Raw genomic sequence first — 27,341 nt, forward strand, 5'->3', positions numbered from 1 at the left:
TTCCTGTAGTACGAAAGAGACCCCCACTTCCTGTAAAGATAGGCTCTCCCCACTTCCTGCAGCTTGATAGACCCGCCCCCACTTCCTGTAGTGCGAGACACCTTCCCCCACTTCCTGTAGCGCAAGAAAGCTAGACCCCCACTTCTTGTAAAAATAGACTCGCCCCACTTCCTGTAGCATGCTAGACCTGCCCCCACTTCCTGTAGCAAGAGAAAGACAGACCCCCACTTCCTGTAAAGAAAGATAGGCTCTACCCACTTCCTGCAGCTTGATAGACCTGCCCCCACTTCCTGTAGTGTGAGACACCTGCCCCCACTTCCTCTAGTGCAAGAAGGCAAGACACGCCCCACTTCCTGTACTGTGAGAAAGACAGACCTGCCCCCACTATTTGTAGAGAAAGAAAGACCTGCCCCCACTTCCTGTAGAAAGAAAGCCCCAACACCACTTGTAATATCAGATTGTCTCTGTAGTTAAGCATAATCCATCTCTAGGAGCAGGCAGAGGGCAGCAAGTTAGATGAAAGGGAAACACCTAGTGGCCGGTGCATTGGAGGGATATATGGGTAGTAAGAGCAATCAAAAAATAAAAAATTTAGAACATTTTAAAAGTAAGGTGATTAGCAATGTGATAAAGTAATCTAAAAGTAGAGCAACCATTTATGGTCACATCCCTTGCTGGTGGAAGGTAGTGAAGGAATAAATTATAATAGTTCTAATGGGCTGGGGTAGTAAGATAATGCCAACATCCCTGGTGCTCTAGAGTGCTGAAGGGGGTTTCAGTCCTACAGTTTGATGGAATCACTGGTTTCTGCTTGATTTCTGCCTTGAAGAGGCTCCATGATTGTCTGAAAAGATTTTGCACTCCCAACACACTGTATAAGAGGAATGTTGAAACCTTTACTACAGGGGCGGACCCATAATGGGTGCAGCATGTGAAGCCGAACAGGGGCTAAAAAGTAAGAGCGCCACATATCTCCAAAGCAGGAGGAATTGTGCATTATGATGAACTATTGGACTGCAAAGGGCCCAGGTACTGTTCTTGCACAGGGGCCCCTATCTGTCTGTCTCTGCTATAATATAGATGACCCATCAAGCATCTAACAAAGAAATAAGTTGTCCTGAGTAGAGAAGGAGACACAAGCGTCATTCAACTGCTCAAAGTTGACCATACACCATATCTGCCTAAGTACATAGCCATGTTAGGCGGAGAACCCCATGAGTATCTGCATTTTTAAAAAAAATATACCGTATATTTTGTATTACTTCTTAATTAAAAAAGTTGTTTTATTTGCTTATTTTGTTCATCACAGTTGGTCTCCCTTTGTTTTCCACATACAAATTTTGTCTTTTGTTCCTTTAATAAAATATATAAAAAATTATTGTGCATTGCCATTCATTAAGGAGACGGCCGGACAACAGATCGTCGATAAGGCACATGGATTGTGCAGCATTTCCCAAATACTTATATATTTATGTATATCGAAACAGTTCAACCTCTCCAAGGTTGTTACCTGACATCACTCCTAGGTCAGGGTCACCACAGCCACAGGGAGACTGTCTATATTAAATATAGGAATGAAGATAGAAACAGAGTTGGATTTATTATTTGGAACATCATTAAAACTTTACCCTTAAAAGTCCCCCTAAGTTTTTCTGTGTTTTTTGATAAATCAAAAGTACATGTGAACATAAGAAACTTTGTAATATATCTTATTTGAGAAATCTGCTTCTCTCTCCTCCAGGACTGATCGTTCGGGCTGAATTCAGGAGATGGCAGTTGGTGCTTTTAAAATTCTATGGAGAGGGGAAGAGGAGCTAAAGGCAGGCATTATGCTGCAAGTTCGCCTGAAACAGTTACTGTTCTTCCATAGATTTCCCAGAGGAGCACTGCATGGCAAATAAGCCTCCCTACCTTGTCATGCCAGAGCCAGTATGTCACTCTCCACAAGGAGAAACGTTATCCCTTAGACCCCATTCCAGAGCCTCTAAACACCGTGTCTGCAAAATGAGATTCTGATTTGGCTTTTATCCCAAGTCATATTGCAAGACTCGTTAAAGGGTCGATTGTGACTTGTAGGATCAGGAGTTCCAACAGATGATGCTATAGAGTTCAAATCCCCTCTCTCTCGCTCTGAATAGGTAATTTGCATATTCTTCCATAGACATTATGCTTCAAGTTCTCCTGAATTGGTGCTTAATGTCTATAGAAGAACATTATGCTGCAAGTTCTCCTGAAACAGTTAATGTTCTTCCATAGACATTATGCTGCAAGTTCTCCTGAAACAGTTAATGTCTATGGAAGAACATGAACTGTTTAAGGAAAACTTGCAGCTTAATATTTGTGCCTTTATCTCCTCTCCCCTCTCTATAGGGTTTTAATAGCATCAAATGTCACCGCCTAGCACAGTAATTGGAAAATCAGTCTTCACTGAATATAGACTTTGGGATTTACATTTCACCTCTGGATTTTACCTATGAATTGAGAATGAAAGCAGCATAAGATATATAACAAAATTCCAAAATTTTCATGTGTATTATTGACGGTTACTCTAGTTTCCTATATTATTTAAATTCTAGAGCAATCCATAAAACTGGCCAATCAATAAATTTGCACCATCTAGATTTCACAATTTTCGAATATATAGTAGTACATGAATGTGGTCAAGACTGAATTTATTTTTTCTTCAATTCTTTTTACTTTGCCAGTTTCAAATTTTGAAATGGTAAATAAAGAAATAAGGTAGCATACCCCTATCTCTCTCGAGAACAAATGCATTGGGAATGAATTTCAACACCCGATCCTTCTTTCACCCAATACCATTTGTCAGGATAGAGTAGAGCGTTCCCCCTCTTTACGAGATAGTTGGCAAGTCCAGCTAAACTTAGTGGGTTTGGCCAACTTTGTTCTATTGTGTGTGGACACCTTTAGAGAGGGGCCACTTTGACTATCACCTAAGGACTCTCACAAACCTGAGCCGGTCTAGAAGGTATTGTAGGGTCAATAGTGCTTGAATGAGGCTATACTGCAGCTGCTTGATTAACGGATGGCCTGGTAAGCTACTATTAGGCTAAAACCATTAAAAGGGACTTTTAAAATAAAAGTAATTATGGTAGCTATGAGCAATTTTGAAATCGGCAGTAGAGTGGGAACTGCAATGAGACTTTTGGCAGTGGCTTTTTTCAAGAGTAAAACAAAGGATTGGTCATGTTGGATTCCAAATTGCCCAGTCCTTGTTGCCTCTGACGTCTGCCATTTAGGAATTCCTAGGGTGTTGGCCTATTAAAATAAGCAAGCCTTCTACTTTGGCCTAGTGCAATGTGATCAGTAGTGATGAGAGAATACGCTCAGATAAACAGATAGGATATCGGATGATAACAGCCGTGAATCATTCAGCCACAGGGACTCTGACATATTACTCAAGCACGCCCGAGATACTCGGATATCACGTTATCCGAGCTTGCTCTGGCTTTATCCAGAACACGTTTGCTCATCACTAGTGAACAGCCATCTTTAGTTTGAACTTTTGATTTAACCAGAGTTGTTGCCGGCATTCAAAAATTGCCCGAAAGCTCCTAAATTGTAAATCCAGCTCTGAAAGGAATTCTGTTTGCTGACCATAAAAGCTTATGCAAATACAACAGTACTTCATCCCTGAGGTGTCAGTTTTAAATGCTGCCAAGAACAGAAAGGTTTCATACATCTATTAAATATTACAGACAAGAATATATTCTGTCTGCAAGAAACAATTTGTCTTTCTGGTTGTTCTACCGAAAAGAAAAATGCCCAAAAGTATCCTGCATTGTATAGTTCTATTGTCCATGCTGGTAACATATCCCAAATGGAGAACATTGAGAGTCATCAAGGACCAGCCTCGGACATCACTAGTGTCTCAATGAAGACTCTCACATCACCAGAGGTCTATAAATTGTTTTATCCAGCAACCGGATTACCGGTAGTGATCTTCTGTCAATTGTTCTCGTGGACAATAGGAATAATTGTCAGGTTTTTGTTGTGTTAAGGATCTGAACACTGAGGAACTGCTCAGCTTGAACTCATAAATAATTGCTTCCACTGCATTTCCTGTCTGTCAGAAAATACAAGTTTCCCATTGTTAATCCCAGTTTCTTCCAAGAAGAGAAGAAACCCTAGTAATAACGGTTGAGGCTCCTTGTCCCTGGGATGTCTGGTTGTCCGTTCATCCAAATCTCACGAATGATGCGTTCCCTTTCTTCAAGCCTTTGTGCTCTCTCAAGTTCTTCTGCAGACGTAAAAACGTTCATATTTAAAGTCCTCTCGAAGCGTCTGTGCCTCCTGGCGGAGAGATCGGAAGTGGTGTCAGAGTCGTCATCGCTGTCGCTGGTGTCACTGTCACTCTCCTGTTTCCTGGGATTCTTCTTCACAGATGACCTCCTACAGTCTGTCCTACAGGATATCCTCATCACTAAAGCAACTAGTGTCAGAATTAGGCCGATGCATACTCCAGATACGAAATACAAAGCGGCCCTCTCCGGATTTTCTACAAATAAATCAGAAAGACATGTCAGAAAGAGAAAATGAAAAAAAAAGCAAAAAAAAAACATCACATTTTAAACCACAGTATTTAATTTTTGAAGGGACTCTAGCCACATGAAGGGTGCACCAAGTGCCTGTGCTTTGGATTGGCACCACAAAATGACTGTTAAAACTTTCAGCGCACCTTCCCACCTACTTGTTTTTCATCTGTCATTCACATATGTAAAGTCAGAGCTGTCAATCAAGTAAACCAGAGAAGCAAAACGAAGTTACGCCATAAAATGTTCAGCCTTTATTACTGCATAATAGCGAAAAAAATAAAAACATTTAAAAGGAGATAGATATCCAATACATCCTTACAAGGTTGATAGACATGTACAACACCATTCTGCAGACTTCATGAATATAATAAATATGGCTAAGTGCTACAATAATGATATAAGCCTTGCATAATAGTGATACTCCTATGCATTGATGAGAAGAAATCCCTTTTATACTTAGTGCAATATATGATTATCAAAAGAATTCTTCAAAGGGCCAAAATATGACCGGCAGTCCAATTAACAATCCATGATAACTGCAGTTTGATATATACATGATGCACAGAGTACACTCCAAGATAGCACAAAATGGCACAGTGGAAAGTTAAAGTAACATCTAGCCAAACAATGCTTATGCTGTCATGGTAGGTACTGGTAAAAATAAATAGATACAGCACTGCCTAAGAGCTATCTCTAGCAACTGTGGATGAAATTAATGTAGAAATATATATAGCACAATGGCAAATAGACAATTTAAGGCAGCGTTAAACCAAATGATGCCTGTGCTACCATGACAGACGTAAGCCTAAATACACATAGTGCGCAGACTGTGCCATGGCAGTAATGACCGTTGACTATAAAAGAAAAAAGAGAAAGTGCAAAGTGCATAGGAATCATATAACCTTGAAGGACGGAGGTCCCCGACGCGCGTTTCGCTCTAGCTTCGTCTCAGGGGGGTGAGGAATATCAACCTTGTAAGGATGTATTGGATATGTATCTCCTTTTAAATGTTTTTTTTATTTTTTGCTATTATGCAGTAATAAAGGCTGAACATTTTATGGCGTAACTTCGTTTTGCTTGTTTGATGATTTAGTCTATTTGAAGTGCCATTTATTAGGCTCAATTATTTGGATATACAAGTAAACCAGAGGCAGATGGAGATGCATGGAAAACAGGTAGATGGGAAAGAGCACAGAGTTCTTTGGCCACACCAAGTGTGGACCGAGGGCCTCTGAACTGGTTTGTCGGCACAAAATGACTGTTCAAACCAAGCAATGTATGTGTACAGGTGTGTGTGTACACGTGTACGTGTGTGAATATATATATATATATATATATATATATACACACACACTAAACACAGACTTATTACTTGATCCAGAAAATCTTCAAAATCAGTAAAAATATTTGAGTTCCACAAAGATATAATGAGGTAAAGAATCCTACCGCACTTCTCAGTAGTTACGTATTAAAGGCAGCTGTGTCTGGTTGAAAAGTGTTCAGATCTCTCTATATCATGCTCAGACAGGGTGAGAAAACCAGTGAAGTGACCAGATCAAGTTACAATTGCATTCTAGGTTCTTTACCAGTCCCTCTGTATTGTCAGATCAAACTTCATGTGATTAACACAAATACCTTCCACTACGTGTAGGACAGTTTTAAGTTATTGTAAAAGAGAGATCTGAGATGCCATTTTTAAGGGCTCATAAAATAGAGTGTTATAATGTAGCCTAGAGTGGTATAATTTGACATAGGATATTTTACTCCGCCGGGTATAGTATATCCCCCAGGGTATTCTCTGGCTTGAGCCAAACTGTCCTAGGCCAGACTATAACTGGGTTTAATCTATACAGGAGTTAATTTAGCCTGTTACCCCAGAAAAAAAAAAGACATGTCTCCATGAGAATGGCACCAACATATGATAAATGAAAAACCATGGATCTACAACGGGTTTATGTTGTGGTATGCACTTAATCCATGAGGATTTTAAAGGGTGGACTCACACCAATTAGGGGAATGAAGGGATAATTGCAATGGACATCCACTGAATTTTATGGAAAATTAAGTGATGTCATATCCTAGTGGCATGCAAATCCTTTTTAAGATGGTACTAGAAATCCATTCTTGTGCAAACCAGTGATCAGTTGTATTCATGAAGAAGTCTAGTAAGTCTAAATTTCAGATTTGAAAGTAGATAAAGTGATTTGTCTTCATCCATGAAAAAAAAAATTGCCTGAGTGGCACAATATATTATACATACGGTATATTTATTTTACTCATTTTTAGCGCCATTAATTCCACAGCGCTTTACAGACATTACACATACATACATATTATATATATATATATATATACATACACACACACACGTTTTTCACTATATTAGATCAAAAAATTAATTTATTTCAGTTCTTCAAAACTAAAAGTGAAACTCCTTATATAGAAGTATTGCAGAGTGATCTATTTCACATGTTTATTTCTGTTAATGTTGATGATTATGGCTTACAGCCAACTAAAACCCAAAAGTCATTATCTCAGTAGATTAGAATACTTTAGAACACCAGCTGAAAAAATTATTTTAAAATCCAAAATGTTGGCCTACTGAAATGTATGTTTAGTAAATGCACTCAATACTTGGTCGGGGCTGCTTTTGTATTAATTACTGCATCAATGCTGCATGGCATGGAGGCAATCAACCTGTGGCACTGCTGAGGTGTTATGGAAGCCCAGGTTGCTTTGATAGCAGCCTTCAGCTCATCTGCATTGTTGAATCTGGTGTTTCATCATCTTCTTGACAATACCTCTATGGATATAAGGTCAGTCGACTTTGCTGGCCAATCAAGCACAGTGATACTGTTGTTTATAAACCAGGTAATGGTACTTTTGGCAGTGTGGACAGTGGACAAGTCCTGCTGGAGAATGAAATTTCCATTTCCAAAAAGCTTGTCAGCAGAGGGAAGCATGAAGTGCTCTAATATTTCCTGGTAGACGGCTGCGCTGACTTTGGTCTTGGTAAAACAAAGTGGATGTACACCAGCAGGTTATTTAGCTCCCCAAACCATCACTGGAGAGGCCACAATCCAAAATGCTTGAGGTCTAGTTTGAAGTTCCCACAATCACTCTTCTTCCAGACTCTGGGACCTTGATTTCCAAAATGAAGTGCAAAAATTGACTTAAATCTGAAGACACCACCTTGGACCACTGAGTATCAGTCCAGTTCTTTTTCTCGTTGGCCCAGGTAAGATGCTTCTGGCGTTGTCTAATGGCCATGAGTGGCTTGACACAAGGAATGTGACACTTCTAGCCCATGTCCTGGATACGTGTGTGTGTGGTGGCTCTTGAAGCAATGACTCCAGCAGCAGTCCACTCCTTGTGAATCTCCACCAAATTTTTGAATGGCCTTTTCTTAACAATCCTTTCCAGGCTGTTGTTATCCCAGTTGCTTGTGCGTCTTTTTCTACCACACTTTTTCCTTCCACTCAACTTTCTATTAATATGCTTGAATACAGTACTCTGAACAGCCAGCTTCTTTAACAATGACCTTTTGTGGCTTACCCTCCTTGTTGAGTGTGTCAATGACTGCCTTCTAGACATCTGTCAAGTCAGCAGTCTTCCCCATGATTGTGGAGCCTACTGAAACAGACTAAGGCTAGTTTCACACTTGCTTTTTTTTGCAGCGCGTTTTTCCCGCAAAAAAACGCATTGAAAAAACGCATACAAAAGCATACAACTGCTGCGTTTTTTTCAAGCATTTTTATGAGCATGCATGAAAAAAACGCAGCGTTTTTATGTGTTTGTAAGCGTTTTTAGTGCGTTTTTACCGCGTTTGCGTTTTTTCCAAACATTAGGTGGCCCCTCACACTAACCCAAACCATGACTTTACTAACCCTAACCCTAACCCTAACCCTTAACCAAACCATACCCTAACCCTAACCCTGACCCTAACCCTAACCCTAACCCTTAACCAAACCCCTAACCCTAACCCTTAACCAAACCATACCCTGATCCTAACCCTGACCCTGACCCTAACCCTAACCCTAACCCTTAACCAAACCATACCCTAACCCTAACCCTAACCCTGACCCTAACCCTTAACCAAACCATACCCTGATCCTAACCCTAACCCTGACCCTGACCCTAACCCTTAACCAAACCATACCCTAACCCTAACCCTGACCCTGACCCTAACCCTAACCCTGACCCTAACCCTAACCCTTAACCAAACCATACCCTGATCCTAACCCTAACCCTGACCCTAACCCTAACCCTTAACCAAACCATACCCTGATCCTAACCCTAACCCTGACCCTAACCCTAACCCTTAACCAAACCATACCCTGATCCTAACCCTAACCCTGACCCTGACCCTAACCCTAACCCTTAACCAAACCATACCCTGATCCTAACCCTAACCCTGACCCTGACCCTAACCCTAACCCTAAACCCCTTAACTAACCCTAACTCTAACCCAAACCCCTAAATTCCATTGTCTAAACTAATGTTAAAAAAAACGCATGTGCAAAAAAACGCATACATAAGCATGCCAATGCGCACGTATGCGCATCCATAGGCTATAATGGCCATTTTTAGCGCAAAACGTGCGCATACGTGCGCATGCGCTTTTTTGCAGGGCCAAAAAATGCAACATGCTGCGTCTGGAAAATACAAACGCACACCCCAAAAAAACGCAGCGCATGAAAATCGCATACGTGCGCATGCCAGAGCGCAGGTATGCGCACCCATGTTAAATATAGGGGAAAAAACGCATGTGCACGTATGCGTTTTTTCCAGCGCAAAAAACCGCAAATGTGAAACCAGCCTAAGGGATCTTTTTAAATGCTTGGGAAGCCTTTGCAGGAGTTTTTTGTCAATTATTCTAATTTACTGAAATAATGACTTTTAGGCTTTAAGCCATAATCAACATTAACAGAAATAAACACATGAACTAGATCACTCTGTGTGTAATGACTATATAATATGATGCCCGTGGCTGGAGAGAACAAATCCCTTTGCTCTGTTCTTTTATCCCTGTACACCCACCTCTGCCTGTGTCACTTCCTCCCTCTCCTAGCCCCATCTCCATTGGCTACCTTCAGTCAGTCTCCCCCATTTATTCTCCCCCTTCCCTATCCTATTTCCCTGCATCATCAATAGGTCACTTCCTCCCTCCAGTGTCATGCCCCCACCTCCCACTACATGTTGTGTCCGGAGGCTACTAGACCCTGGAAGGTCGATTTCCTGTGACTTCCCATTCCCCCTTCCTGATCAAATAATAAGCCACAACCACTGTTTTTGGATTATAACGGCCACAGCAGCCAATTTATTAATTAGTTAAAGACACTTGGTGAGGTCCTCAAAGTTAGCAAAAACTGGTGATTTACCATGGCCTTGCCCCTTCCCCCCCAGCCTTACTCCCAGCCGTGTTTTTTATTTGTCTCGGAAGCACCGTAAACCGAGGGAAGGGGTTACCTCGTCCGTTAACATGCGCCCAGCTTCCACCACCGGGTGCCCGAATTCTCACACCGTTAACGTGCACCCGGCTTCCATCGCCGAGTGCCCCCCCATCTCATCGCCAAGCGATACCGACTTCCATCGTCGAGTATCCCCAATATTTTTTCACCAGACCATCACCAAGACCAACCACACAAAAAGGGGGGTTTATGCAATGCAAGATTGTAGATTGTGAGCCCTCGCGGGCAGGGTCCTCGCTCATCCTGTACCAGTCGTGACTTGTATAGTTTAAGATTACTGTACTTGTATGTATTACGTATACCCCTCCTCACATGTACCATGGAATAAATGGCGCTATAATAATAAATAATAATTTCACTTTTTGTATTGAAGAACTGAAAGAAATTAACTTTTTTGATAATCTAATTTAGTGAGAAGCACCTATATGTAAATATATACATACATACACACACACATACACACACAAATAGTTTAGTTAGTATTGCAGTTCGATTCTCTTTGTTGCCACTCCTTCTAATTGATAAGGATCCCAAGTGAAAATATGAGAGTTTTATAAATGAAAGGAAACCCAGTCTTTTATAACTTTAAAGGGGTTATCCCAAGTTACAGTATATGCTAACTTTTTACTATAAATTCTGTCTAGAATTTAAAGAGGTTCCAATCCCACCAAAGACAGCATCTGTAAAGAAACCACCAGAGCACTAGGCGGAGGAGGACATGACTTTGGGAGGGGTGGACCTTTAACTCCTGCAGCTTTGTATGCGGTGTAGATTTAAGTAACAGTGTTGTTGCTTTAAGAGGAAGGAGCACAGTGAGAAGCCCACGCGAAATGTGCATTGGGCCTGCTGCTACCTACAGGGTGGGCCATTTATATGGATACATCTAAATTAAAATGGGAATGGTTGGTGATATCAACTTCCTGTTTGTGGCACATTAGTATATGGGAGGGGGGAAGCATCAGCATGTCAAGAGTGGGAAAAGAGGGTTGCACTGACAATCCTACACAATGGGCAGCACTTTGAACACATTTTATAAGTGGTCATAAACTTGTAAATAACTCATGAAAGAATAAAGTTACGTTAAAACCAAGCAAGAATAAAGTTACATTAAAACCAAGCACACCATTGTTTTTCATGTAAAATTCTCAATAAGTTTGTCATATGACCCTCCTCCCATTGGAAAAAATAAAGTTGGATCCAAAATGGATGACTTCAAAATGGCCACCATGATCACCACCCATCTTGAAAAGTTTCCCCCTCCCTTATACTAATGTGCCACAAACAGGAAGTTGATATCGCCAACCGTTCCCATTTTATTCAGGTGTATCCATATAAATGGCCCACCCTGTATATCTGTGCACAAAGAATATCTCACCTATAATAACCTACCGATCTACTATCATCTAAGATGATGTTGCATATTTATAATTGATGTTACTTGCTATTGTCCTCTTCTTGGGTATATTTTACCCTACAAGGACTATTCAACATATAGGTTGTCATGATCCAGGATGGGCTTTGTCTTTGGCCCGTCCTGGTCAGACAGGGGTTAATTGTTTCTGCCTCTGGCAGAGGGCGGCTATTTAATGCTCACTGGACCTAGGTCCACTGTCAGTTATACTCCTGCCCTCGGCTGAGTTAGCTGACCTTCTGCGTACGTGTGCCTTGTGCCTGATATCTTGCTTGCTTGTTTGGTTTTGACCCGGTTCTGTCCCTGTTACGAGTTCTGCCTGTCCCTCTTGTACTGCGCTACCTCTCCGTGTACGAACCCTCGCTTGTCTGACCTGCATTTTCCTCTCCTCTTCTACAATTTCCCTGCAGTAGGTACATTACATCATCTGCAGCAGTAGGACGCTAAGCCCCACCCCCTGCAGTCACATGATCTAGGTCCTGGGACTCCTTACTATTTTTTGTGCCGCAGGTCCTGTCTGCTTGAACCGTCACTACTGTATTGGACCCCGCGCTCTCCCATAGTGTGGGTAAGTTACCCTGCTCGGCGTGGCAGTTTGCCGATGCTGACAGAGTCCTGACAGAGTCCTGACATTGGTCACGTTTGTTACCAAGCATCATTATTGTATGTTATACTTTTACATAGGATACATCTCAGTTCCCAGCCGATTTTTGTGCACATTGACAGGTAGTTCTCTGACACCATGTGCCTTTGCCTCTGTATCTTATGCCACTTTTTATTGTGTCTGTTATTGTCAATAAAATTTTGTACTTTTTATTATCTGGTTGATACTCCTAGTCTCTTCTCTTTTCGGGTAGATATCATGTACCCGTGTAGTATCAGCTCTTGCGTCATATATGGGAGCAATATTACCTCAGAAATTCATGTAGCTGCCATGTTCCTTCATGTGTTTGCAACATTTTACCTCACACACTGCAGAGGCAGCGCCTGTGTGACCTCCTTGCAGACATGGCTGTTGTATCACATTACTGCTGTATTATACAGAGTCTTCATGAGTTCTGGGTATATGTATGATAGGACAGAGCATTGACAAGCAGTAATGGGGATGGTATATGAGGCTGCACTTCATGTTAGTGCAGTGTATACTGATCCTGCTGTGTGCTGATTATCCCCCCTTCCCAGTTATGGAGTCTGGTGACCTGTACCCAGTGCAACCAGGTTACTATCACTGTATATGTGGTATCTGTGTACAGGCTTCATCCAAATGTGCTGTATACTTATGTAAACAGACCTGTGGTACAGGTTATCACTCCTCACTCTGCTATATATGGATCATGCTGGGTATAGAGATCCTGTGTCTCCAGGTCATTTTCCTGGCTGTACATATAATCTGGACATGACTTCCAGCTTAGTGCTTTATGTCTGTAGCTATGGCAGCCTTTAGTCCTCTGATTTTACATGCTGTCCTGCCTGATATATCCATCCTGTTTCTGTATATTGTACCCCCCTCATATGATGCATGATCGGTGTATACCCACCGAGTGCTTATTTGATATTACCCAACATCGTGGCTAGCACAGGCCTGTGTGGATTACCTGGAGCCTTAATATATATGTTTTATCAGATGTCAAATAATTATTCGGAGAGTATCTCAGCACATGGTGGGGTGGCGAGTGGGCACTCCTAGTGTGATGCTGCACCTTACTCTAGAGCAGTAGTCCCCATCCTTTCTGACCTTGAGAGCCACATTCAGCTCCCATCTCCTTCAAAGTAGTGTCAACCAAAGCCCCACTACAGGTATGATGATAATTAACCAAAGCTTTTCCACATAAATCACTCCAAAGCAGAACACTGAGATCCAGGGGTTCCCACAATACTCCCATTCAGTATTATCCCATCACTGACTCCCAATACACTGTCACATCCAGCTTTGAGCACCTTCTCTACAGGTAGTACCATCCTCCAGCGTACCATACCTAAAACATCTCTAAACCCCCAAGACCAGTAAATGTGCATCCAGATCTGCACTTCTGTGCAGGGCTACTCCCAAAATTCACCATTTTGAGATGCACACTTCATACCTGTTTGCTAGACCTGGACTTAAGGCATCAAGCTGGCAGACAGTCGCGAGCCACAATTCATGGGACGACCGCGAGCCACATGTGGCTCCCAAGCTACAGGTTGGGGACCCCTGCTCTAGAGGATACATCATGGGCCCAGTTTTTAGCCCTGTCTCAACTATTGTATGTACGTAACTTGACTGACTGGGATACAGAACTTGCAGTCTTCTACACATACACCTATGGCTGCAGGCAGCTTATACTTGACCTACATATTATATCTCTTACTATTTATGTGTAGTTGGTGATTTGAAAGCCGTGTCTGTCTAACTACTGTAGAGGAGCAGGCGGCTTCTTCTCATTGATTTTTACAGTATATAACAGCATTGACCATCACTGACTATATCTGACCCTATGATGGGAGATTTTCCACTATCAACCAGTTGTATACCTTGGTTGTAAACTTACATGATATTTTCATCTTCACTTATCCCGCATCTTGTGCAGTTGGAGGGAGGGGGGGTCCTTAAAGATTGTTAAAAATTGGTCTGGGGGATCCATTGGGACATGAATTCCTCCTTTTGGAATTTAATATGGTTCTGGATCTGGTGAAATGTGGAAAGGTGTATTGGCAAGGGTTTGTCAGATCCCCAGGAAGTTCAAGTAACATTGGAACCCTTGCAGTTATGGTTTGGTAATAATCACCAGATTTTGGGAGCTTCAAGAACTCCTCCCAGCGTGTTATTATTTATGCTTTGAAGTTTCATTGTATATTTGTTTTAATAAAGTCTGTTGTGGCTAACTACCTATATAATACAAAAAAACAGTTGTTTGTTTTTCCTTTTTAGTGGGTCCTTGAAGTTTCTTATAATTTGGTCAGTAGGGGTAATCATCTCAGGTATGCACCCCTGGTTTGGAGGGGTGTTCATTACAGTATTACCCCCTGGTGTAGAGGAGTAATCTCTGGTATGGCCCCTTGTGTTGAGGGGTAACAATCTCTGGTATAGCCCCCTGGTTTGGATAGGTGTTAATCACTGTATGACCCCCTATTATGGAGGGGTAGCCATCTCAAGCATGGCACCCTGATATGGAGGGGTAACCATCTTGGGTATAGCCCTCTGGTGTGAAAAGGCAACCATCTCTGGTATGGCCCCCTGGTGTGGAGGGGTGACCATCATGGTGTGGCCCCTTGGTCTCCAGAGCCATTCTATATTTTATAAGACCCTGTTAGGGTAAAGCCCCTGGAGTCATGGCAATCATATTTTGCACGCCTACAGATTAAATTGGCTCCTCCAAGCCAGGAACAGCGGCTGGAGGGGAGAAGAAAAAAAGGATAGGTATGTTTTTCAACACAATCTGTAGCTTCAAGGACCCTCTCTCTTTTTTTTCATGTGACTTGAGAATGCTGAGCCATGGATTTTGACTGTTTATATTGTCCAACTCCTGTTTCTTTCAAGGTTGTCGTCTGGACAATGCAGTAAGCTAGGGCATTAAACTGGAGAGCAATGTACCTAATCTGCGTGTCCTTCAGACAGAGGGAGCGACTAAGGGTACCGTTACACATAGCGATGCACCAGCGATCCCGACAACGATATGGATCGCTGGTGCATCGCTAAGTGGTCGCTAGTGAGCTGCCACACAGGCAGATCTCACCAGCGACATAGCAGGGGACGGGGGTCGCTACTTACCTGTCAGACGCGGCAATCCTGATGTCCTCCTGCCCGCGTCCACGCCTCGCTCGTCGGCGCCACAGGAAGCCCAGCAGGAAGCGCCCGACGAGAAATGATCCAGGAGCTTCTCGCGCGATCAGCAATAACCAGCGGGGGAGCCGGTCGGAGGTAAGTATCACATGTAGTGATATCGCTAGCAATATCGCTGCAACGTCACAAAATCGGTGACTTTACAGCGATATTGCTAGCGATATCGCAGTGTTTAACGGGGGCTTAAGGGTAATGTAATCAAGGGCATTAACACCAAGGGTAATATGCCTATTCCTGGTGCGCTTGAGCTAGTGGGAGTGGCTAAGGGTAAAATCATGTGCTTTAACATAAAGGGCAATATGCCTATTCCCGGTGCTCTTGAGTCAGTGGGAGAGGCTAAGGGTGAAATCATGTGCATTAACACAAAAAGCAATATGCCTATTCCTGATGCCCTTGAGCCAGGGAGAGCGGCTAAGGGTAAAGTAAGTACATTAACACAAAGGGCAATAGGTCTGTGCTCGAAGCCTTTTTACCCAGTGGGAGCAGTTAAAGGTAAATGTTATCAAGTGCCTGAAAAGCAATGAACAATGACGTGGCAGGGTTATTAATAATGCCTATGGTCACTATTCTGCTATAGGCTTATTTCAATTACTATGTCCATATTATAAAAGTTATTTCTTGGTTGGTTATAATGTTGATGTTATATTGTGTATGGCTTTTAATTACTCCTTATTTATAGTATCTTTCTCTTTATACATACTCTTCACTTTTTGGGTACTACTAGTAGTAAGAGGGTTTAAGAAATTATTCCTGCACTGCACAGCTACTGTATACTGGTGGTTTCTAGAACCAAAACCTGTGAATTGGTGAATCATTAGAGCTGGCTACATTACATGCAGTATAATAGTTTTTTGAGGAATGAGAGATGTCATTATACAGGTATTCAGACTGTGGCTACCCCCTTTATTATGGCTTACTTTTCATATTCCCCATGATGGGATCCTGACTGCAGGATGTTTACAGACTGTTATTTTGCTTTAATTACCGTATTATCGATCATAATTTGGTAGAGGTGCATCGATAAAATTAATCTGTCGTAGCCCTGGAATTGTGTTACTTGTGTGCACAGTCTTTTCAAAGCATGTAGAACTGGTTGATGGCTTTATTAGGCATGGTTGATGGGGGTTGAGTCCATTTAAGGTGTCAAATGGCCTCGTTGGTGGCGGTTTAGGAGTCAGGTGGAAGTTGCAGACAAGTTAAGGTGGACTCATTGTAACTAATAGAGGATGTAAAACCTCATGGTGGTGAACAGGCTCGGCTTTGGTGGCCAGCCTCAAGAACATTGTAATGGTAACGTCAATCCGGGGCGGGCACAGTGGTTAAGCACAGGAGTGAGGATAATAGGGTCATTGGTGCCCTGAAAGTTTACTGGCTCTGCTTGAATGGCAAGCCAGGGCGTGCCGCCCCTTTATGGCTGTCTGTCCTGGTGCTATATGCAGACAGCTGGGGATATCACAGTACTTGTGAATCCCAATGTACTAGCACTTCACCTGACTCCTACTGTGATTGTTTAATTCTGTGATTTAAATGAAGCTGTGGCCATTTTGAAAACCAAAATAATGTGTTTTGTGTATTTATTCTAGTGCCTAGGTTTACTGTAGTTATGGTGGTTTTAAGATGGAGTGGGGGTCCGTCCCATATCCAAAAGTCAGGAGTTTGTATGTTCTCCCTGTGTTTGCGTGGGTTTCCTCCGGGTTCTTCGGTTTCCTTCCATACTCCAAAGACATATTGATAGGGAAATAGATAGTGAGCCCCAATGGGAACAGTGATAATGTCTGTAAAGTGCTGTGGAATTAAAGGTGCTATATAAGTGAGTGTTACACACTTAACATTATGGCTGGTCCATACAATCAGGGTAACTGTTACCACCCACCTTTCGTGTCTACCTCTTTCCTCATAGCCTGTAAGCTTGTGAGCAGGGCCCTCATTCCTCTTGGTATCTGTTATAATCTATGTGATTATTGTTATGCTGTAATGTCTATCGTCTGTACAAATCCCTCTGAAATGTAAAGTGCTGCGGAATATGTCGGCGCTATAGAAATAAAATGTATTATTATTATAGTGTAAGGCCTTATTGTCTGATATATCTGGTGGTATCATCTATATTTTATTCATTTCATATAATGTTAAGGGGCTTTCAACATACATTCATAGAGGACCCACTCTGGCCCTGTGCCCAGACCTCCGAAAAATGAAATTCCTGCGTGACCGATGTTTTCAGCCTCTTTTACACCCCCACAATTATATCTGCTCTTCCTGTACTGCGGCACCTTGGCAAATAGTCAAAAAACTAAACCCTATGGCAAATCATAGGAACATTGACCCATTGTATGGTGTCAATTTAAAGGGGTTGTCCAAGTTAAAGTCTGCAGTCACTATGCGATTGCAGACTTGTCCACCCTTACAGCTCACAGTCAGGATTCTCCATCACCGGAAGCAATGTGATTTGCGTATATGAAGTCACATGCCGACTAGACAACGCATTCACTTCAAAATCTGCAAAAAACATTTCAGATAACCTTTTTATTGATTTCAAAGGAAATACACATTTCACTGTTCATACAATAAAGCGTTTGAAAAATTTTTTTACAATGAGGTTTTCAATATCTCATCGCTAGGAAAAAGAAATTGGAAGAAAAAAAAGGTAACTTTTGGAATCTGATCAAAACTTAGAAAAAAAAAAAAAGATGCTCAAAAAACTAAAAGAAACAACTTCAAAAATCTTTTACACGTTTTTCTTGCAGCTTTGTAACTTGACAGTCAGATCTGGAAACCTTAACAAAAACCCATGGATTTCTCTTGAAAGTTGTATTTCTGTCATTATTTGGGACTAAAATCACATTTGCGGCAAGTTTGGAAAATTGAGGCAAAAAAAAATAAAAAAATTTGCTGTAATTTGGAAAAAAAAAAGTGGCGAAAAGTTAATTTATAAAGTATGATTGCACTGTATCATTTAATACCAGACCATAGTGAAAAAATCTCTCTGTTAAATAAATAGATTTTTTTTAACTTGCTTTTTTTCTTTTTAGTGTGGTTTTATGTGCGTTTTCTGATGCAGTTTTTCTGCCGCCAAGTCTCATTGACTTCAGTCTGGAAAAGCTTGAGTAAAAAAACGCTAAAACAATGTGTACCATGTGAACACAATGGGTAAGACAAATTTGAGTTTTTCCGCACACACTTTTTTTTAATCGTTTCCAAAAAAAAAATCCAACAAAGTTTCAAATTACTTTTCACACATTAAATCTTTTCCCTTGCGTGTTTGACGTTAGTTTTTTTTTTTTTTATTGTAACAGATTAGTGAGACAATTGTGAAAACCTGCAGTAAATACTGTACACAAAAAACCTAGGAGAAGCAAGAGCAAAGTTCTGAAAATTTTTTAAAAAGTCAAACATGTCCGTTGACTACAACAACCAAATCCAATCACGGCGCAGCTTTCATTTCAGACCGCACCTTTGAAACGTGTAAGCTGTGCTGTGATTGGTTGCTATTGGCAATATTTAGGCCCCAAAACAGATTTACGAAATAAGTTATGAAATAAGCCATTCTGAAATAATCAGTGTGGCTCATAGGAACCACTTTCCTAAATCTACTCCGGGGCCTCAATGTTGCCTATAGAAACCAGTCACAACACTTGAAAAATGAAAGATGTACCATTAACTTTAATTTCTAATTGGTTGCTATGGGCAACATTTTTTTTTCTTTTTTCAGCAGTTTTCATACCTCTGCCTCCATTTTTTCTAGGTGTAAGAGTATCCCAAGCATTTTCCATATGAATCTGTCATGATCCAGGACGGGATTTCGCTTTGACCCGTCCTGGTTAGACTATGGGTTAATTGTGCTGCCTCTCTCTGGCAGCAGGAGGCTATTTAGTGTTCACTGGACCTGGGTCCGGTGTCAGTTATACTCCTGCCCTCGGCTGAGTTAAGTGACCTCTTGTATACGTGTGCCTTGTGCCTGATATCTTGCTTGCTTGTTCGGTTGTGATCTGGTTCTGTCCCTGTTACGAGTTCTGCCTGACCCTCTTGTACTGCGCTACCTCTCGTGTATGACTCTCTGCTTGTGACCCGACTTCTCTCTGCTCGTCCCCTTGGTACCACGTCGCCCTCTTGTGTATGACCTTTGGCTCTGTCTGACTACCCGTCTGTTCGTCCCTCCTGTACCTCGTTTGCCCGTACTGCTGTGACCTCTGTTTTGCCTGACTCTGAGTTGTTGTATGGTGTCCTGTCCTATCTGAATACAGGACGCTAAGCCCCGCCCCCTTGCAGTCACATGTCCATAGGTCCCCTGCAGACTATTCAGTTTCAGTGTCCGCAGGTCCTATGCATCTTTACTTTCCAGCGCTGACTTGACCCTGACACTATTAGCCTGAAGCACGCATGGTCACCTCTGCTGCACACTCCACAGGTATCTTTTAGCACTGCTTCTGTTCTCAGGACACGCGCACTGGCTCTTTGAGCAAGTGCAGTGCGGTGTCTCTGACAGAATCATGCCTAGTAGATCATCACACGGTTACACTAGGACACTTGGGTCAGAATCCGCGGCATATGGCGCTGCTGTTCACAGTGCGAGTCTCACATTATCCTTTCATGTTCAGACTTTTACGCTACAGCTGCCGCTCTTGGACCTTTTAAGACTCCGCTTGTAACACTACGACACATAAATAAAGGCCTTCGACATCTTAGACCAGTAAATGGGGTTGTGCGGCTCGTGAAGGAATTTCCCGGTATTTATAGGAGCGGAACAGCTGTGCTGGACATGTAATGGCCAATAGTTTAGCAGGTGCAAACACTACGATTAGCCGGGCCAAATGTACACACAGCTATAATTTCATCAGTCATTCTGATCACTTGCAATGTCGCTGTCGAGAAGCTGGTAGACAAGTCGGTGGCCGCGAGTGCCATAGGCTACAGAGTCCGTATGAATCTTGCAAAAAAAAAAAAAGGGCAGATGGCCAATCATATTACGTTCTACTTGCTTTAAAAGAGTTGAGCAATATGGATTAGGAAGGAAAGTTCAGTTCTATCTTTTTTTGCGGGCTAAATCTGCAGACGTAAAAACGAAGAGTCTAAATATACACTACTGTTCACAAGTTTGGTGTCACCCAGACAATTTTGTGTTTTCCATGAAAACTCAATTTTATTAATCAAATGAGTTGCCAAATGAATTTAAAATCTTGTCCAGACATTGTCAAGGTTCGAATAAAAATATTTTTATTTGAAAAAATAATTTTCTCCTTCAAACTTTGCTGCAAAGGGAACATTCTTTGATAAAAGCAATTACAGCATTGCAGACCTTTGGCATTCTAGCAGTTAATTTGCTGAGGTAATATGGAGAAATTTCACCCCATGCTTCCAGAAGCCCCTCTCACAAGCTGGTATGGCTTGATAGGGCACTTTTTGCGTACCATATGGTCAAGCTGCTCCCACAACAGCTCAATGGAGTTGAGATCTGGTGACTATGCTGGCCACTCCATTACAGATAGAATACCAGCTGCCTGCTTCTTCCCTATATAGTTCTTGCATAATTTGGAGGTGTGCTTTGGGTCATTGTCCTGTTGTAGGATGAAATTGGCTCCAATCAAGCGCTGTCCACAGGGTATGGCATGGCGTTGCAAAATGGAGTGATAGCCTTCCTTATTCAAAATCCCTTTTACCTTGTACAAATCTCCCACTTTACCAGCACCAAAGCAACCCCAGACCATAACATTACCTTCACCAAGCTTGACAGATGGCGTCAGGCACTCTTCCAGCATCTTTTCAGTTGTTCTGCATCTCAAAAATGTTCTTCTGTGATCCAAAAATCTCAAACCTGGATTTGTCTGTCCATAACACTTTTTTCCAATCTTCCTTTGTCCAATGTCTGTGTTCTTTTGCCTATATTAATCTTTTCCTTTTATTTGCCAGTCTCAGATATGGCTTTTTCTTTGCCACTCTGCCCTGAAGGACCGCATCCCGGAGTCGCCTCTTCACTGTAGAAGTTAACACTGGCGTTTTGTGTGTACTATTTAATGAAGCTGCCAGTTGAGGACCTGTGAGGCATCGATTTCTCAAACTACAGACTTTAATGTACTTGTCTTGTTGCTCAGTTGTGCAGCGGGACCTCCCACTTCTCTTTCTACTCTGGTAAGAGCCTGTTTGTGCTTTCTTCTGAAGGGAGTAGTACACACCGTTGTGAGAAATTGCCAAGAAACTGAAGATTTCCTACGTGGAATAGCCTTCATTTCTAAGAACAAGAATAGACTGTCGAGTTTCACATGAAAGTTCTTTTTTTATGGCCATTTTGAGAGTTTAATGGAACCAACAAATGTAATGCTCCAGATTCTCAACTAGCTCAAAGGAAGGTCAGGTTTATAGCTTCTCTAATCAGCCAAACTGTTTTCAGCTGTGCTAACATACTTGCACAAGGGTTTTCAAAGGTATTTAACCATCCTTTAGCCTTCTTACACAGTTAGCAAACACAAAGTACCATAAGAACACTGGAGTGATGGTTGTTGGAAATGGACCTCTATACACCTATGAAGATATTGCATTACAAACCAGACGATTGCAGCTAGAATAGTCATTTACCACATTAAATGATTCAGAAATACACTATGCATTGTTAACATTAGCTTCATTGGAAAAAACTGTGCTTTTCTTTAAAAAATAAGGAAATTTCTGAGTGACCCTAAACTTTTTAATGGTAGTGTATATGGTTGAGAGAAAAGAAAAACATAGTGGCACTCACCAGCCCTCTTAAAATTCACCATTTTATTAAAGGCATCATGTAAAAACTGACCACAGGGGAGAGTGAAGCACATGGGATGGACAACGGCCATTTCACCCATGTCCGCGCTCCACCATGAGTGCACCCGTTGAAGCGCAGACAGGGGCGAAATGGCCCACGTGGTGAGCGCCGTTGATCGCGGCCGGGTGTCAGCTGATTATCACAGCTGACACCCGGCACAATGTGTCAGGGGCAGTCACGGACCGCCCCCCCGACACGTTAACCACTTGCACACCGCAATCAAACATGATCGTGGTGTACCGGGGGTTAAAGGGAAGCAACGGCAGGGAGGGGGCTCCCTCCGTGCTTCCCTGAGCCCCCACAGCAGCGGGGGGCTCCTTTCCTGCAGGCCCCCGAATCCAAGATGGCGACGGGGGCTTTCGTGGCCCTGCAGGGAGCGGACTTCCTCAGTGCCTGCAAAGCGCAGGCATGAGGAAGTCTGCAGTAGTGCCTGTGACAGATCGCTGATCTGTCACAGTGATCTGTGATGTGACAGATCAGCGATCTGTCACAGGACAGAGATGTCCCACCTGGGACTATGTAATAAAGTTAAAAAAAAAGTGTTAAGATAATTTAAAAAAAAAAAAAATCGCCAAATAAATTAGAAAAAAAAAAAATTCCCCCCAATAAATCCATTTTTTGGAAATAAAAAAAACCAAAAAAACAATAAAAGTACACATATTAGGCATCACCGCATCCGTAGCGACCTGCCCTATAATACTGTCCCATTAGTTAACCCCTTTAGCGAACCTCTTAAAAAATAAAAAACGAAGCAAAAAATGATTTATTATCATACCGCCAAACAAAAAGTGCAATAACGCGCGATCAAAAAGACGCATATAAATATGCATGATACCACTGAAAACGTCATCTTGTCCCGCAAAAAACAAGCTGCCAAACAGCATCATCAGCGAAAAAATAAAAAAGTTATAGCTCGCAGAATAAAGCGATGCAAAAATAATTTTTTATATAAAATAGTTTTCATTGCATAAAACCGACAAAACATAAAAAAATGACATAAATGAGGTATCGCTGTAACTGCACTGACCCGAAGAATAAAAAGGCTTTATCAATTTTACCGCACGCGGAACGGTGTGAACGCACCCCCCCAAAAGAAATTCATGAAACGCTGGTTTTTGTTCATTCTGCGTCCCAAAAATCGGAATAAAAAGCGATCAAAAAATGTCACGTGCCCGAAAAAGGTACCAATAAAAACGTCAACTCGTCCCGCAAAAAATACTACCTCACATGACTCGGTGGGTCAAAATACGGAAAAATTATAGCTCTCAATATGTGGTGATGCAAAAACTTTTTACAATAAAAAGCGTCTTTTAGCGTGCGACAGCCGCCAAACATAAAAACTCACTATAAATAGTAAATCAAACCCCCCGTTATCACCCTCTTAGTTAGGGAAAAATAATAAAATTAAAAGAAAATTGTATTTATTTCCATTTTCCCATTAGGGTGAGGGCTAGGGTTAGGGTTAGGGCTAGGGCTAGGGCTAGGGATAGGGCTGAGATTAGGGTTAGGAGTGTGTTGGGGTTCGGGTTGGAGTTAAAATTGGGGGTTTCCACTGTTTGGGCACATCAGGTGCTCTCCAAATGCAACATGGCGTCTGATCTCAATTCCAGCCAATTCTGAGTTGAAAAAGTCAAATGGTGCGCCTTCCCTTCCAAGCTCTGCCATGCGCCCAAACAGTGTTTTACCCCCACATGTAGGGTATCAGCCTACTCAGGACAAATTGCAAAACAACTTTTGGGGTCCAATTTCTCCTGTTACCCCTAGGAAAATAAGAAATTGGGGGCAAAAATATCATTTTTGTGGAAAAAATACAATTTTTTTATTTTCATGCCCGGGCATTATAAACTTCTGTGAAGCCCTTGGGGGTTCAAAGTGCTCACCACACATCTAGATAAGTTCCGTGGGGGGTCTAGTGTCCAAAATGGAGTCATTTGTGGGGGGTTTCCACTGTTTAGGTACATTAGGGGCTCTCCAAAGGCATCATGACACCCGCAGACCATTCCATCAAAGTCTGCATTCCAAAACGTCACTACTTCCCTTCCGAGCCCCGACGTGTGCCCATACAGTAGTTTTCTCCCACATATGGGGTGTCAGCGTACTCAGGACAAATTGGACAACAACTTTTGGGTCCAATTTCTCCTGTTACCCTTGGGAAAATAAAAAAATTGGGGACTAATTGATCATGTTTGTGGAAAAAATACGAATTTTTGATTTTCACGCCGTGGCGTTAAAAACTTCTGTGAAGCACTGGGGGGTTCAAAGTGCTCACCACACATCTAGATAAGTTCCTTGGGGGGTCTAGTTTCCAAAATGGCATCATTCGTGGGGGGTTTCCACTGTTTTGGTACATCAGGGGTTTTCCAATCGCGACATGGTGTCCGATCTCAATTCCAGCCAAAAACATCAAATGGTGCTGCTTCCCTTCCGAGCACTGCCATGCGCCCAAATAGTGGTTTACCCCCACATGTGGGGTATCAGCGTACTCAGGACAAATTGCACAATAACTTTTAGGGTCCTGTTACCCTTGGGAAAATAAAAATTGGAGGTGAAAAGATCATTTTTGTGGAAAAAATATTATTTTTTAATTGTACCGCTGTACGTTATAAACTTCTGTGAAGCCCTTGTGGGTTCAAAGTTCTCACCACATATCTAGATAATTTCTTTGGGGGGTCTAATTTCCAAAATGGGGTCACTTGTGAGAGGTTTTCACTGTTTAGGTACATCAGGGGCTCTCCAAACGTGACAAGGCGTCCGATCTGAATTCCAGCCAATTTTGCATTGAAAAAGTCAAACGGCGCTCCTTCCCTTCTGAGCTCTGCCATGCGCCGAAACAGTGGTTCCCCCCACATATCAGGCATCAGCGTACTCAGGACAAATTGCACAATAACATTTGCAGTCCAATTTTTCCTGTTACCCTTGGTAAAATAAAAAAAATTGAACCTGAATTATTTTTTTTGTGAAAAAAAGTTAGATGTTCATTTTTTTTTTAAATATTCAAAAAATTCCTGTGACGCACCTAAAGGATTAATAAACTTTTTGAATGTGGTTTTGAGCACCTTAAGGGGTGCAGTTTTTAGAACGGTGTCACTTTTGGGTATTTTCTATCATATAGACCCCTCAAAGTGGCTTCAAATGTGATGTGGTCCGTAAAAATAAAATGGTGTTGCAAAAATGAGAACTCGCTGGTCAATTTTTAACCCTTATAACTTCCTAACAAAAAAAAATTTTGGTTCCAAAATTGTGCTGATGTAAAGTAAACATGTGGGAAATGTTACTTATCAAGTTTTTTGTGTGCCGTATCTCTGTGATTTAAGGGCATAAAAATTCAAATTTGGAAAATTGCAAAATTTTCAAAATTTTCGCCAAATTTCCATTTTTTTCACAAATAAACACAAGTTATTTGAAAGAAATTTTACCACTAATATGAAGTACAATATGTCACGAGAAAACATTGTCAGAATCACCGGAATCCATGGAAGCGTTCCAGAGTTATGACCTCATAAAGGGACAGTGGTCAGAATTGTAAAAATTGGCCCGTTCATGAACGTGCAAACCACCCTTGGGGGTGAAGGGGTTAATAGGACCTCTGAGTGGCACTATGTGTCTTTTTCTTCCAAATTTCATGGACTTGGTTAGGCGAGTACCCGGTACTCTCTAGGCGTGATTGAGCTCTCTAATTACAATTCTATATGTTAGCGCACAGGTTTTTGGTGTCGGCTTAGATTTAGCATGATTTTTTTGCCCTATACAGTATATTTAGCACGAACAAAAAATCCGAGGACACAAACTCCTAAAAAGACACAAGGAAACCTTGATGCTCCAGAAGAAGTCACTTGTGTTTGCACTGATGCAGAGTAAGAGCTCATTAAGATTTCCCCGAATACTGTACAAGTTTTATTAGCGATTTTTATTGTTGCATTTTAGTACTGTATATTTTGGGGACAACACCTGCAGAAGAGAACATAGTAGGAAAAAAAAATGCAGAGTTTACACACATGGGAAGACGAATTTAGAGTGAATTCAGGCGCTACAGAGTTTTTTTGCAACTGAAAATCTGTTTCATTCATCTGAATGGGGTCGTTTCTGATGAATGGGATAGTTGTGGATCTTTCTATAAGAAAATCCACAAGTATACAATGTGCAAACATACCTCGAAGAGCATGTTCACATGATGTGATCATGCTGGGATTCACACAATATTCCAAAAGTGGAGTAAATATGCAACGATTTTACAGCAACTTTGGAGACAAAAAATAAAAAATGACGCACAACTAAATCGTGTAACGACCAGTTATGATATACAAGTTACAAGGAAATTGCACTGTTGTAGGCTAATGAATCAGTATAAGCATTACCTAATTTCAGGAACTGAATGTCCGCTTATAAAGCTAAATTTCTACAGTAAGCTTTTGGTGCGTTTTTGACACTGCAGAATTTCTGCACCTATTTTAACTCCCTCCAGATGTGCGCCGTACATATACTGTGGCTTGCGGGGACGTTTCTCCCGCGATGCCATATATGTACGGCGCTGCAATCGTGCGGGCTCACGCTGACTGCTGTGGTGATTGGGTGCAGATGTCAGCTCTATGTGAGAGCTGACAACCTGCAGCAATGTCCATCGATTACAGACCTTTAATCCCTCTGATGCCGCTGTCAATAGTGACAGTGACATCGAGGAGCATTGCAGAGGGAGGGAGCTCCCTGTCTGCTCCCATCAGCACAAGGCAATGTGATTGTGTTGTGCTGATGGTCCTCATGGTGATCCCGCCACAAGATGGCCACAAGGTCATTCAGGGCCATGCAGGGAAGGCGGCTTGTGAGTGCCTACTAAGAGGAGGAGCTGACCCACCTCTTCCCCTGCAAGTCAGGTGCTGCTCTGATGCCCTGCAGTGCAGAAGCAAAGCAGAGTATTAGACCAGCAGTCAGTCAGTATAAAGATTATGTTTCATAGTGGGACGTTATTAAAAAGTAAAAAATATTTTTAAAAATCCAAATAAAGAACAAAAAAAAAAAAAAAAAACTTATTTCAAATACTTTTATGCAATTTTTTTTTTTTTAGCACAAATTTAATAACATTGTGTAGGGAATGACCCACTCTATAAAACTGTCCTACTAGTTAACCCATTCAGTGAACACAGTGAAATAAATAAATAAAAGAGGCAGCTCTTTGGTGTTTACCATAGTGGAGTTTGGACTGTGACTGTTTGAGGTTGATAAGTTCAAACAGCTGCCATTACTACAGGTAATGAGTGGAGGACAGAGGAGCCTCTTAAAGAAAAAGTTACAGGTCTGTGAGAGC

At 41.8% G+C, this 27,341-nt stretch overlaps 1 protein-coding gene across 3 annotated transcripts in view; it reads right to left on the reverse strand.

The window, feature by feature from the left end:
* Nucleotides 1-1,042: 1,042 nt before the first annotated feature.
* Nucleotides 1,043-27,341, reverse strand: part of EVA1A (eva-1 homolog A, regulator of programmed cell death) — a 724,576-nt gene continuing 698,277 nt past the window's right edge. Inside the window, exon 8 of one of the 3 annotated variants that reach the window (XM_073586595.1) lies at nt 1,043-4,516. In XM_073586595.1, coding sequence (XP_073442696.1) covers nt 4,146-4,516 — 371 coding nt within the window. In that variant the 3' untranslated portion in view covers nt 1,043-4,145. The remainder of the gene's footprint in view (nt 4,517-27,341) is intronic. The other 2 variants (XM_073586596.1, XM_073586597.1) reach the window with 2 other exon arrangements.

Source organism: Dendrobates tinctorius, unplaced genomic scaffold (assembly GCF_039654945.1).
Source record: "Dendrobates tinctorius isolate UK_male_01 unplaced genomic scaffold, ASM3965494v1 ptg000093l, whole genome shotgun sequence".
Classification (NCBI taxonomy): Eukaryota; Metazoa; Chordata; class Amphibia; order Anura; family Dendrobatidae; genus Dendrobates; species Dendrobates tinctorius.